The following is a 15,355-nucleotide window of genomic DNA, read 5'->3' as shown; positions in this document are numbered from 1 at the left end:
GCTGGACGCGAGTCACTTACTGTATAACTTATAGGTCCAGCTGATTTGGTTGCTGGAATGAGGCTTCATTAGTCACTAAAAAGCCTAATAGGGAATTGGCTGTGCTTAAAAGAATACCAGGTCACTAATGGTTAACCTGTGCTGTTCATTGTTATATGATCCCTCCCTCTGTAAGTGGAATTGTTATGTTTAGCTTCAGTTTAATGTAAACCAAGAGGAAGGCCTCAGATGGCTAAGGCAAACATAGTTGTGTCACTGGAAGTAAAGCATACATAAAACATCTGTTTGAGGCCCTCTGTGGTGGGCAAATCAGATCTTCATACAATAAATGCAGAAGTGTGCTTATTTAGCGACAAAGTCATTTTTATAGTAACTTTTTAAGTATTGATTTTTTTTTCCTTTGGGACATTTACTTTTGTTGAGTTGTTAATACTATGGTTATGATGATTTTTTTTAGTTTACAGGTTATGACAAAGTTTTGTAGGATTTTACAGAACAGAAAATTGATTTGCACGCCTACTTAAAAAAAAAACAGTGATGACAGCAATGTAGACCTCATAAACACCAGTTAAGAATACTTTTAATACTTTTTAGTGTGGCTGAACATTTTTTAAGATCAACCCAAAAGTCCCATTTACTTTAAATCATTCAAGAATACAATGAAGTGACCGAGATACTGTATCATAGTCTATTGAAGACAAGTATTAGTCCTGTACCAACTAAACAGCCCTGGGTTCAATTCCTGGAGTACCTGGAGTTTGTACATTCTCCCTGTGTGTATGGGTTCCCTCTGGGTACCCTGGTTTCCTCCCACAATCCAAAGGCAAACTGGTAGGTTAATTGGGATCTGGGAAAACTGGCCCTGGAGTAAGTGAATGCCTGTCTGTGTTATCTGTGCATGCCCTGCAATGGACTGGGTGTCCCCCACTGTCCAGGGTGTACCCTGCTTTGCACCTGCTTCTTGCTGGGAGAGGCTCTGGCTTCCCACGACCCTGAATTGGATAAAAAGGTTAGAAAATGGATAGATAGGTAGCACATTGCAGTATTTTATTAAAATTTCTCTTGTTTCTAAGGCAAAGTAGATATAACAATATAGAATTACATGTTTTAATTTGGTCATTATAAGTTTGGTATTAATTGGCTAACTATTTGGAAAAAAATCTGAAGCAGTTAATAATAAAGATTAGGAGGAAAGGGTTTGCAGATTAAACATTCTTTTTCATATTTATTGTTTGATAGAGAACTACTTCTATTTCTAAAATGAATAATACACTTTGCTCAAAGGAGAATGAAATTTTTGTCCTAAGAAGCTTGTGATCTTGTCCTTTTAAGAATAAAGGTAACCACAATAATATTTTTGCTAATGTTGCCATCACTAGAAGAAATTTATTTTTTTTGTTTGTTCCCTGGTTGTCTGAAACTACATGATTTACAGTATATAAGTATAATACTTGTATAGTAAGTAGTGTATTTACTTAGTATCACAGTTGTTTTCTGTATTTGTGGGCTGCAAACCATTATGATAAGTGAAGTCTGGAATAAACATGTTGACAGTTTCCTTGAAATTCTTTTTCTGACAAAGTTAGGACTAGACGACCTGCAGTTTGTATAATCTTTTACTTTTTAATTATGTAGAGAATTATTGTCAGAGCTCTTCTTCTTTTGCAAAGTGCTTCCCATTAGACCCTCAGAACCACTCTACTCTAGTACAGTTCTTTAAGAGTTAATCCTATGTAGCTTTTCAATAAGGCTGTCTTGGCAAAAGTACTAGGTCAGCATTTCCTGCCTTCAGTTTGTTATCTTGACATATAAACGTACAGTACAGCAGCTGGTTTCGCAGGATTCCTAGGGAGTTTTATTCTCAGAGTGCCGTGTTTCCTTTGCAGCCTCTAGCTTAGGGGCTTTTTTTTAAGTTCATCTGAAAACCAAGACCTTTTTTGTGCCTCCTAGTAGCAAACTGGAGGTAAGAGAAGATGTTCAGTGAACAACTTAAGGATCAGGGCATTTTACCTTTTTAAAATAAATGGGTAATGTCCTCTGAAGTACATTGATTATCTGCTATTTATTTGAAATGTTATCATATATCCACTGTCTGTAACACACAATTGGCTATTCCCAGAATATCAAAGAAGACTCCATAAAACACCATTGCTCAGCCAGTCCTTTATGTATTCTCAGCCTCTTTTTATGTTGAACGAGAATATATGTAGCTCCAAAAGTGACTGAAGAGTGCAAACAAATTTGAGGACGTACAGTAAAATCAACTGAAAGGAAAAAAGGCTCACCAGTTGTGTTGCTAGAGGGCCTAAACGAGAGGGCTTTTGTCATCATTGCGTTGCCATTTTGCCAGATGACTCTGAATGATTCTTTTGTTTGTTTTATTTCTTTTGACTGTGATGGGAGGGAGCTGCTGGTTAGAGAGGCATTAGAAGAATTTGAAAGAGGAGTGCTTGCAGCCCACCGTGAAATATGGAGGAGGCAACACTTTGGATAAGGTGTTGGAGAACCTGTACCAATGGAAGTGTCAGGGGAACTAGAAGGAGTCAGTGAGGAATTCTTAAGAATATGACAAACATTCATTTCTACATTTGTGTTTCTTCCTGGAGAATAAAATATTTACAAATCCATTCTAGAAAAATATGCCAGATTTTTCCATAAAAGAAATGAATAAATGATTACAGTACAAGAAAGCAGGAAATGTATCACTGGATAATAACAGTTCAACATGAGCTACTAATTTTATTTTTTCCATTACATGCTTGTCTTTGTCACTTAATCAGCTTTTCTGTTAAGCTGTTCTAGCTATATTAACTTGAAAAAGAAAATTCAAACTAAATGCCACCCTGTAAATACATAGATGTCCTCCAGGCTTATTTATAAATAGCCCGTATACAACAGGTGTGGTGAGTAATATTACTTCCAGTCAACAGCATCTGGATACTATTGGTGATTAGTGAAATGTCTTGTCATGCACAGGTGAAAACTGTGATGACCATTGTAAAACTACATTTTGTTGTACTAAGCTCAGTGTTCCTTTATCAGTTTTGGGATGTTATGCTTTCAGCGTATGATATAGATCATTAATTTTCAAAACCTAAGGAACTACACGTTACACTAAACTACAGTACATTAACCTAAACTTGCCTTGTTTGTAACAATTCTCAATACAGAGCAAGCACTTTAATATTTGAACATTGATTTTCTATAGCCTTGTATTATTTCTATATACTTTTAAAGTTTAGATTTTTTAAGAATGCATTCATTTTTTATTTCCAGGTCCTTGTGCCATGATATGACTTTGCCACCATCAACTAAGACTGATGCCAATTTTGAGTAAACTCTCCCTGCTAATGTAATGTAGTGTAGGTGCTGACATGGTAAAAAGCTGATTTTTGAACATTCTTATTCAAATCGCATTTAGGTTGGTACCAGTTAAAATTGGGAGATATTGTAAGAAAATTAAACATTTTCCTTGTACTCATCTAGTCAAGTGTCTTGTGTGCTCTTCCTTAGCACTTAATTGAATTTCAGCCAGACTTGCATGCTGCCATTCCACAGGAAATGGGTCAGCAATCCATTAAAATGCCATTAGATAATCTAATTTGGAACTTAATCCCTAAATTAACCATGCCGCATACTTCAGACGTGCTAGTGAGAGGTTTGTTGAGGGTGTATGTGGGGAGTTTGGGGATGAAGGTAGGGGGAGGGGCCTGGAGAAACAGGCGGGGGGTGAGGAGGGGAGTTTTAGGCAAGTTTACGTTTGAATCGATAAGGGAGGTGAAGCGTGAGGAAGGTTGTTTGTTTTCTCTGTAGTGGCGGTCACGTCTCAAGCCGTCTGGTATCCCAGGGAAACCAGACATGATGTAATGCCATATTGAACTTGAACTTTAGGGACTTAGAAAAAGGGGAACAATGGACCGCAGCAATCAATAAAGTCCATTTTCCACAAGATTATGTAGCCGACTTTTAAGTTAACCTCTAAGGAAGAGGCAGTATGGACAGTCAGTACTCCAAATAAAGGAACGATCCACAGACAAGATCTCAAAGTGGAGGACCAACTTTTCTGCCTCTCTCTGTTCAGAGCTTACTGTCTGAGCGGCCCTACAGACTCCAGTAGAATTAGGAAAGTTCTTATTCTCCTGTAGACCGTTTGGCTGTTCTGTGTGCTCTTTGTTCAGCTAGGTAGGAAAAACCTAATCTCTCATTTCCTGTCAGATGATTTCTGGCAGGCCACAGAGAGAGGGAGAGAGAGAGGTGGGGAGGCAGGAGTGGGAGTGAAGTCCAGGCCAGAAATGGTATAGACATGATCTTTAGTTTAACCCTCTTAGGACTGAATCCAACCAAATTACTTTTTTTTTTCTCGTTACAGCGAGAACAGGACTCCTCAAAACACATAAAACATGTAACTTAAGCGCATATGGTTTTGGTTCTCAGTGAAAATGATTTGTATAAAAATGCAGATCATGTAATTAGCTGCATTTAACACTATTGTAGTGCCTGATCGTATGGGACGGTTGTGGAAGAATAAAGCCAGTGTTCCACATCCTAGATTGAGAGCTCCATTCCCAAAGACTCCAGTTTTAACCTCCCCCTCTCTGCAAAGGCAAACGGGCACCCAAATGCCTGTACCCACTTTTTTTCTCATGGAAGCCTTGCACCTGCAGAAAGTGTGATGAAAAAGTTGTTCAGTTTCTTTTCACAGCTTTTTTCCCTTTCATATAAACCTCTTTCCTGAAACAAAGGCAGTTCTGTTGGCATCGTACCCTGTTGACAGAATATTGAGCATGTCCCGTAATCTGCAAACAGAAAGAAGCGATTGTGCAAGACAGGTATTTAAGATGGGGATTTCTTGTCTGCCTAATTATTCAACGCGTATACATACCAGTAAGCTATAGAAACAACAAAGTGCTTGTCTGTGCATATATTTTCATTTGCACTGCATTTCTAAATAACAATAATAGTGTTGTTTTCTATTTACATGTGATGAATAAAACAAGGCAGTTGCCCTGTAATTGATTAAAAAGTGGGTGCTAGAACTGAGTTAAGTTTGAAGACGGGCTTGTCTGACATTATTTACAAAAGAGACAGCATATCATCCCACAGTGAATTCCTTTGTTCTGCTTATATCTAGACATTTTGCAGGGTCCTGAAAGCTCCTGCTGCAGTTGGCTATCTGATTAAGAGTGAGATGTATGAGAGAGGGATGACAAAGCAGCTCTGGCACTGAAAATGTATAAAGTAATTAAACACTTACAACCTGCATTTACTTCAGTCTGCTGCAGAAGTATAGACCTTTAAAAGTGCTGACCACAGTCCTTTCCAAAATACATTCACAAAAACCCTGATGCATGCCACTTCACTCTGTCATGTACCGAAGTAATCACATCTTATTTTGTAAGACGAGCAGCTGTAGCTTTGAATCTGGAAATCGTTATTCATCCGGGAGTGTGTAAATAATAATCATCATCACAAGGACAATCAGATTAATACAATTTTTGAACACTTTCCATAAAATCTAAAACAAGAACTCACACATAATACACAATGAATAACTCTTTTTAAACAAAAAAAAACACCACAAAATGACCCAATGAAAGGAAAAGTAGAGTATAACCTGTTCTGTACATGAAAAGTTTTAGCAGGAGAATACGTGAGAATACTCGTGCAGTAAGTCCTTAAGATGACCTGGAACTAGAACATTCAGACCCTTGTACGTGAGCAAGAGAACCTTCAAGTCGTTTGTAAACTTCACAAGTTTTGCCAGTGCAATTTAAAGACAATGAGGGTTAATATGCTAATGCTGAGTACATTTGTGTTAGTACAACAGACAAAAATCTGAACAGAACCCTCGACGCAGAAGAGACTTAAGCAACCCCACATGTGTAGGTCATCCACCAAGCAAGTTTGGTTCGCCAGTTTCAATCAACAGAAGGTCACAGTCCGTTTACTATTAATATGGAGAAACTAGCAGGGCCAGTAAAACGGGGAAATAAGACACTTGCAATAAGATCGATTTTCACCTATCAAACTGGAGTCGTACGTGAGGATTGTAATGCAGAAATGGAACTTCTGGGACTCTACCTGGTTCAGTGAGTGGTTTAGTTTATTTTTTTCTTGCTTTGATTTTAAAGGCATTTCAAATAAATCATATTTATGTAGGTTTTCATAGGAACAGGGCTCATCATAGCTAGAGGTTATTTTCATTCCTTACAGGAAACACTTTATCTGAAGTTGGTTTGTTTTCACAAAAAAAAGTTGGCAGTAATGTATTCTTAATAGAATCAATCTGGTCAGGATTCTTTTGAAAATATTAGCTAACTCAGGAATGTGCAAACATATCACTTGATGTTGTAGAACGCAGGCCTGTAATAGAATTAAAATACTGTTCATATAAAGCATAGCTTAGAGTTATAAAACTTGGAAGACTGTTTTTCTTTACTCAGCATAAAATTTGAACATTGTACAAGCAAACATGCCTGCTGTCTCCTGTGTTTTCTCTTTTCTAAAAAAAATATTTAAAAAAAACATTTTCAGAAAGTTTAAATAATTTACAGGAGCTTTAACTTTTAATTTCATTATATTATACATTGTCTCTAGCCTGCCCTGTGATTTGATAATGGAATAACAGGAAAGCCAAGCTATTTGGGAATAGTTGGTTTACTGTATTTGCAGTCATATAACCTGTATAAACTGGCTGCCTGCATTATTTTAGTGTGTTGTTAATCCATTGGTTTTCAGTTTCTGTTGTGAACAACTAGGAAATCCTTGACCATATTTGTAGGCAGTACTTTTAATGAGTTTTTGGGAGGAACGAATTGGCATTATTCTTTAGCCAAGCTGGATATTAACAGACATGGTTACATGTCAGTAAAGTGGCTATTACAATGGTAGGCTCTGGACAGGCCAGCAAAAGGTCAAAGCATTTTGATGATTTATGTCAATGTCAGATAGGAGGTTGATCATGTTGAGAGGGTTATTGTCTTGTATTAATAATGTTCTGGGACATTGAGAGGAACATAAATCCGGCAATATACTCAGCCCTTTAGGTATCCAAGAGACACTGGGAATAGGCAAATAGCGCTCTGGTGTAGGAATGGTAATAAAATTTACAAATGGATGCCTGAATCTAATGAAACTTGCGCCTGTATAATGTTTCAGGGACTGACGGAAACAAACTAGTTTAAATAACGCATAAATGTTTGAGGAGAAACTCAGGGGCTTGTGGTTATGTATAACTGTTACCTCTACGTTTTTGTCTTTATTTATTGATAAACAATCTCATGAGATTGCATTAATCTCTTCATTGTAGGCATGGAATAATGCATAAATATTGAAACATTTCTTAAAGATGCCGTCTTACGAAGGGGTAAAAACTGTTTGATGGAAATTGAAGATGTGATCTGGACTCATGACCAGGCTGCAGTATGTGGTTTAGAGCTAAAAACACTGCTGTTATTGTTAAAAATGCTGCTTCCTAATTTTTAGATGGCTTTAAAAAAATTGTATTTACAGTAGCAGGTGTGCTTACTGTGTGTATTTATTTCTTGTACTCTCAGAACACTTCTTTCTTGAGTGGCCTAAGCTCATTAAATTGTGTGCTTTTATACATGTATTTATGTTCTACTGTCTTGCAAAAGTAATCAGATGTATTATGGTGTCTCGTTTTGTGAAATTACTAAATTATGCACACATTTTTTTAAACATAGTATTTAATTCAAAACCCCAATGCTCAAACCGAAGACTTTTAAGATTATGTTGCACTAAATGTCAACAAAAACGGATAAGCTGATAAGTATCCAGACTTGATGAACTATTGGTTGAACCACCTTTGGCAGGAGTTACAGCTACAAGTCTTTTTGGGTGACAATCTATTTAGCACACTGGCTTAATTCAAGTAGTTCAGGCTCTCTCAAGTTGTTGGGGTTCAATTATGGACAATCGCTTTCAAGTTCTCCCAGATTCTCAGTAGGATTCAGGTCAGGACTTTGACTGGGCTTCTCATGCCTTTGTGCTTCGAATCATTGTCTTGCTGAAAGGTGAATTTTTGTCCATGTTTCAAGTTTGAAGCAGGTTTTCCTCTAGGATTTGCCGTACTTTGCTCCATCTACAGTATGTCCCCACCAGTATTGAATAGCTTTCCAGACCACGCTAACGAGAACCAGAACTACCAACATAATGCTGCTACCTGTATGCTTAACATTAGGGATAGTGCTGACTGAGTGATGAGCTATACAGTATATATAACTTTAAAGCAACAAAATAGGAAAGCTCTGCAAGAGTATGAAAGCTTTTAAAGGGCGCTGTATGTTTACCATGTGTGTATAATATATATATTCATGTGCGTCTTTGTGTGTATAAACAAAATATAAATTGGTCTTATGGAGCTGAAGGTAATGTTAGCTGTAAACTCCTTTAATTGTTGCTGTAAACCCCTTTGAATTGTATAATATAACCATGCTATATTTTCAATAGCCACTGGTTCTGTTCTGATGCTTTTAACAATCAGTGGTATTTTTGAAGTGTACCATATTTGACAGTTGAATTGAAGATATATTTAATAATTCCACCATTTAAGAAAGATAGGGAGTGTTGTTTATGCCCTAAAAATTAAGAGTTGCATCTAATTAAATCACTCATAAATATGCCTTTTTTAAATCATTAATGTGCAAAACTGTGACCAAACAATGCTATGCCAATGTTATGCCATGAGACTGAGACTCATGTGTCTGAACTCTTTTCATTTTCCTGTTTGTTGTCTCTTGCAGTCCTGGTACCTGGGCGAGCTTAGTTCCATTCCAAGTGTCGAACGGGACTCCGATTCTGCCAACAAATGTCCAGAACTACAGCATAAACATCATTGGTGAACCCTTCCTTCAAGCAGAAACAAGCAACTGAAGGCAGACAAGAAAGGAAGTGAGGACTGACAGAACTGAGAATTAAAGACAACAAACCAGCAAGCAGCACTTATACAATCTCCAGTGTCTCACTAGGGGGACGCTGGCCAAGAACAGTTAAGGGTTGGTTGAAGCATTGTGATGAGGCGATATTGCTCATGCCAGACAGCCTTTGTGTAAGAAATCCCCCAGTTAAAAACTGTGATATATCCAATACAATTATAGATGCCTTAATGTTTGCATGATATGCTAGTTTTTTTTATATTTGATTATTTTTGGGAGCACTAGTCCTGGTTTACAAGCAGGTTAAATGATAATCTGCGAAGGCTGGCTGGCAAATTGCAGAACTGAAGCTCTTCAAGTGAATTATGATGTCACGTATAGAGGCTCATGAATCAAACCATTTGCCACATTTCCATTGCAACAAAGTCGAAAGTGAAATTATTTTCTTCAATATGCCACAGTTCCGTTTTGTTTTAATCTTTATCTTAAACCTGTAATCCTGTTGATCCAGTGCTGATATTTAGTTTAAGGTAAAAGTATGTACACTAAGAGTCTGAACTCTAAAGAAATATATAATTAATTAATAAAAATTAAAACCTATTTTATTAGGTTAGGCAAATTACCCCATATAATGCAAAATGAATTAAGATATTTCCCTAAAAAAAGACAAAAAAAATCTCTTGAGGCAAGTGCAATTTAAATTTTATAACTGAAGGGAAACTATAGAAGTCTATCAGCCCTAAGACTCTAAATTTGAGGGGAATAAAATTGTTTTTTGTAGTAAAAAAACTTACAAAAACAATTTCGAGCTGTATCCTCAATTTTCAAGGGGAAAATGGATCATGAAACGTCGACAAGTTTGTGCTTGACCAAGAGCGTGTGACAGAACAGAACTAAACATGAACGAAACAGCACTTATATTTTATTAAGCCGTAACCTCCCCTGGAGGCAGACTTTATTTATTATGAGAAAACCGTAGAACAAGAGACACACATTGTGTATAAATGGCTTACAATTCCGTATTTACAGAAAAAGAGCAGATTCATTTGGCTGTAAGCTTATGAAGCTATTGTTTACAAAACAATAAAAATATGAATGCAGGATAAGTTTAAAAGAAATAAAATATATATATGTATTGACTTCTGCGTTCAACACGACACTGTCCTTAGGGTGCTGAGCAGTTGCATGGTGCTTTGTGAACCTGTAATTCAACAGACCCCTTTGGTCACGAAAACTTGCAGTGTGCATGGCAGTTACTTTGCCTTTGCATCTCGGCACCAGATATATATTAACTACTCTTTCCAATAATCTTAATTTGCACGAAGTTATATAGTCCACATTACGTGCCTTGCCTTTGAATATAAAAGAGACATCACTACACTTGTGTTTTGCTGCATTTATTACCATTTTAAGAATTAACATTTTTATGAAAAAAAAATATTTTGTACTCTGGATGAAATTGTGACATCATTGATTTTTAACTACATTTACTACTTTATCTCACATTTATAATGCATATCATGGCTGTGTATAGTTGCCGTTCTAAAGTTTATAATCAACCAGCATTATTTTTCAGTATTTTTTGGTGTTTTTTCTAATAACCTTTTGTTTTGTTTTTATTTTCATCTTCCAATTACTATTTGGGGGGTTCAGATGTATAAGAATTATGCAATACCAAGTTTTGCCTATGTAGGTAGTGCTTTTAGCTATATTGATTATTATAAGCTAGTATGGAGATAGACAATATTGTATACATTTATTTTGTTGTTTTTTTTTTAATTGACCAAAGTGGGAACTGCTTTCTATGCAGTGTGTGACAAGGTCTTTTTGTGTACTGAGAGATGGAGAGGGGTGTCGTTTCTTTTTTATTGTGGGGAAGTGGGGGGGAGGGAATATTTTTTTAAACTTTACAGCGTGGCTGTGAAGAATGCACCCTTGGTCTAATATGGCTGCAAAGTCACTGATCTGTCTACTGTGACAAACTGGTTTCTTCTTTTAACTTCCCACCTGGGGTGCTAGCATGATTCCTGGAAGAAGCTCATTTTCATAGGAGAGCAGGTGTGACTTGAGTCTGACAATCAGCTGAGGAGTATTTGGAAGGTAGATGAAATTGGAATCAGCCAGCTGCATGAAAATGGCTTACATGGAGATCTAACGAGTGCACAGTTCATGTAGATTGCAATTCAGGTCTTGTCATGTTCATGACCTCCGTGTCAGTGGTGGGCTGAAGTGATCATTATTACATACGTTACATTTAGATCCATTCTTTGCTCTCCATTGCTGCTGCATTTTGAAAACACTAAAATAACCCTTTACCTATAAGATAGTAGGACCATACTATAAGTAGCTATATGCAAAAGACTTCCTTAGCAGATGCCTTAATGAACTAAGTGACTTTTTAGAAACGTGTTACAATCACTGACACACAATGATGTGAGTAGTAAATGTAAAATCATTTCTCAATAAACCTTCATTTATGTAGTGTCCATGCAACTTATGATATCAGAACCCATGTAAAATATTTCTAAATATACTATTTCAGTTGTTTTTTATACTTGCTAACAAATCTGATATGCACTAATTACATCGTCTTTACCTGTATATTCCAGGGAAACCTCCTTTTGGAGCTATAATTACTTAAAAGTTTTTTTAAGAAGAATGTTTGTGTACTTATTTCTAACATATTATCTAATAAGGAGTGGGAAAAAAATCAGAATCTTGGTGAGTCATCCTCGTGTCACGGGAAATCTTCCATAGCTCCCTAAAAAAGGACTACGTGCTTTAGAAGCATGTACCGCACATAGCAAATCGTTGTCATAGCAGTGTTCTGTGGACTTGCCGCCAATTGGAATCATGAATTTCTCAGGCAGATTGTGTTACAGGGGCATTATGTACTGAGATCTCTAAGCGATCCGTGCACCGGAAATCTCTTCGACCTTTTTTGCACTCCTTGCCACCTCGCGATTCCCTTCGTCACGGGAGGCGAGCCTGAAAGGTAACAGGTGAGACTGGTCTGCTCTGTCCGGCACTGGCACATGTGCGGAATTCAAGTCACGCTTCTTCTCTCCTCCTTCACCAAGATGCTTATTCTGACTCGAAACCAAGCCACCCCGTTCTATGTGCACTGTTCTGACTTCTTTTAAACTTAAGTGCTTTGCAGCCTTTAGCCATTGGCGATGCCACTGAAGTGCATTTCCCCTAGTGTGACAAGAATGTTTAAGGCTTGTTTAGGGAAGCTAATGCAGTGAAGGAGACTGTACATAAAGGAACTCATGGCAACGATAATATAGCAATAGTCCTTGGGGTATTATTTGCTTTGGCAGCTCTGTAAAATGTGTATGAATGACTCTGAAGCTGCATCATTTGAGAAGAATCATGGGTCTTTCTATTGAACCGCCTGCCTTGTAGACAGCAGTTTGTACACTGTATTGTTTTGTTTTGTTTTTTGCCCAATTTTGCAAAGGTAACTTTTGAAACAATCTAATGAATATGTGCTATTTCCAATTTTTGTTTTTTAGTTAAAATGAACCATACATTTGTTTTTATGGAAACTGGACTTGAGTTAAAACTCTCCAGTTTACCTTAATTTATAAATAAAAAATACTGTCCATTTTTCATTTGATACGTATTCCAGTACTTAAAGAGTAGAGGATATTAATCCTTTACAGAATTGTAAATGGTGAAAGGTTACATTTTATGAAGGGTTTTATTGTACTAAATGTTGATTAACTTGTTTTTTGGAAACATTTCCTAAATGTTGGAAGTAACACTGTCTTTTTGTTAGTGTGGCCATAGAAAGCGTTTCTGTAATTAAAAATTAAACTACAAAATAGCTGTTTTTAATGTAAAGCTTACAGTACATAATGGACAGTAAGACTAGAATTGCCACTTTGATTAAAGACATCAGTTAAGTGACTACAATCTGTCAATAACATCCAATGGAAAGCAATTTTAGAATTGACACAAGATCTTGTTCATCTGTGTGTATATGCGCACACATTGTTGTTTGACACTATGAAGGCTGCAGGATAGGTTCCTGCCATAATGTGTACAGAATTTAGTTTTGAAAAGTGTGATTAAAGGGCAATACAGTGTTGCTGGCAGTTAGGCCCTTAGTATGATACCAGATTATTTACTTGTTTTCATCCTAGTCATTTGTGAAATAAATGGTTTCAAATCAATTATATTAAATGTCGAACTATGCACCTAGAAAACAATTGTGTTGGGTGCTCCCTGGTGTTTTTCTTTTACAAGGAGAATTGTCAAACGTGCTGGCTAATAAGGACAATTTAACTATAATTAAGCCTAGTATGTATGTCTACTCCCTTTACATTTTATTCCTGTCATTATTGGTGGAGTTCAAAGAAAAGCTACATTCATGTATGCACTTTCTGCTAGTTTCCCGTTTCTTGACCTGTGTGTAGATGTGGTTGACAACTGGTACATGTGTTGAGTACATCATAATAACATGGATGATACCCTAAATTGCCCTCTAATCTTCCATTACATTTTTCGATCATTGTTTTCCAATGCCATGGTAGCTCCTTGTACTGCTTCCTTGCCACAGCACACAATGTTACAAGGGGGGAAAAGATGAAAATGGTCAATTTTTACTTTTTTTTTTGCAGTTTTACATTTTTTTATTTGTGTTTTTTTTTCTAAGGGCTGAATAGTTTCAAATCTATGGAAATAATGTACACATAAGAAACAATTTAACAGCTCCAAGAATAATTCAAATTGCATCAGTGACACTGGTGGGTCTCACTAGCATATGATGACCACACAATTCCAGCTGGACTAGGTGTGTCATTCTGATTAGGATTGTCTCAGTTGAGAAACTTGAACCTTTCAGTGTGCAAGGACCAGTGGCACTAATGCAATTCATTTTCCAGTGGAAATCTTGGCTTTTTACTGAATGTGTTGTAAAACTGTGCTACAGGGACTGATATGACAAATGTATTAGTAAACTGATGATCAAATTTAAGAAATATGTTCTATATAAATGTGTTTTGATTTGGAGGGCATTGATAATGGCATGAACTGACATCAGGTTGTGTAAACAAGAACGTAACAAAAAACCAGCATATGTAACGTTTACCAAAAAAACATAATCAAAAACAGAAAAGCAGTGCCTGTTCAAGCTCACAGTCTCAGTGGAGTTCAGTTGTATATAAAGTACTTCTTGATAGAAATTTTGTCAGAAAACTTCAAAATCCAGAATGTGTGGGGTGGCTCTTCCCTAGTCTGTTTTATTTTTCTTTGAAGTTTGGAATGTGTCTTCGACAGAGCGGTTGTTTGTGCTTCATTCATTTGAATCTTCTAGTCAGCTGGGATGGAGTCCCCCTGTCTCTTGATATTTCTCTGAGGAAAAAAAAATGTAAAAAGAAAAAAAAAATTTCGTAGGGCAGTGTGTTTCTTTAGATTCTCAATGCTACATTTAGTACAACAGTAGGTGACAAGTAGTCAGTTTAAAAAATGCTTGCTAGCTACACAGCAGGGTGATCCATTTTGGGTCTTGTGGCACTTTTACATCCTTTGCTATAACATTTTAAATTCCTGCAGTAAACAACAACAAACAGGGCTCTAGGAAGTACAGGTGTCTTCACAGTTCCTGTGTTGCTATCTGAATGTCAATTATTTTAGATGTTAGAAGCCTTTTGGTGTTACAATTGTCTGCAGTCCAAGAGACCTAGGTCTCAGAATGAGAGCCTGATTTTCTCTTCCATTTTTTTTAACTTTGTCCTTTTGGCTAAGCAGTGAGCACTGCCTTTAAACTAGTTGTAGTTTGTGCAGGGACTAAAAATGCCACAAGATTAAAATCAGTGTAAATAAAGCTTGACTTATTGTGATTGTTACTGTTATATCCAGCCTATACTGCTAGCAGCTGCTCATACTGCAGTCAATTACTGGAAGTGGATATATTTCCTATGCAAAACTGTTTAAACAATAAATGAGCTATGCTACAAAATGCTGTTATGCTTGGTGTTCTTTGTTCAGCTGTCAGTCCCCATCCAGTCACCTTTGTGCCAATGTAAACGGTGCCTTATTACACCACAGGTCCAGTGTAAAGTGCATTCCTTACTCTGCTTCGCCCTCTGTTTCTTCTTCAACTTCATTTTCACGGGATTGGCAACGTTTTTAGCGTTCTCACCGAGAAACAGATCTGCAACATTGTATTCAAGATCACATTCCATCGCCATTCGAGGTTAGAAAGGCACTTCTTAGAGCACCAGTTGGCGATTGAAGAATGTGATTTTAAATAGAGGAATCTGACACTTGATTTCATGAGTCTTCTGAATGTAAATAACTTTGAATGACAACTGTGGTTAGCTAGAATTCAACTATTTGTGTTGTCCAAAACATTGTGTTGTGGAAACATTGCCACAGTTAAAATATCAGTATTCCACAAAGAATGTCAAAACAGTTTTTTGAAGGACACCGATAACATTCAAACATTA

General features: G+C 36.8%; 1 protein-coding gene across 15 annotated transcripts in view; it reads left to right on the top strand.

Moving 5' to 3' along the window:
• The window catches only part of LOC102688770 (nuclear factor 1 B-type), a 170,256-nt gene extending 155,391 nt beyond the window's left edge, over positions 1-14,865 (top strand). For all 15 annotated transcript variants that reach the window (XM_015345091.2, XM_015345089.2, XM_015345090.2 and 12 more), the window contains one exon: positions 8,766-14,865. In XM_015345091.2, coding sequence (XP_015200577.1) covers positions 8,766-8,895 — 130 coding nt within the window. In that variant the 3' untranslated portion in view covers positions 8,896-14,865. The remainder of the gene's footprint in view (positions 1-8,765) is intronic.
• The last annotated feature ends 490 nt before the right edge of the window (positions 14,866-15,355 follow it).

Source organism: Lepisosteus oculatus, chromosome 1 (assembly GCF_040954835.1).
Source record: "Lepisosteus oculatus isolate fLepOcu1 chromosome 1, fLepOcu1.hap2, whole genome shotgun sequence".
NCBI lineage: Eukaryota > Metazoa > Chordata > Actinopteri > Semionotiformes > Lepisosteidae > Lepisosteus > Lepisosteus oculatus.
Note: the sequence above shows the minus strand (reverse complement) of the source record. Positions and strands in the feature narration are given on the sequence as shown.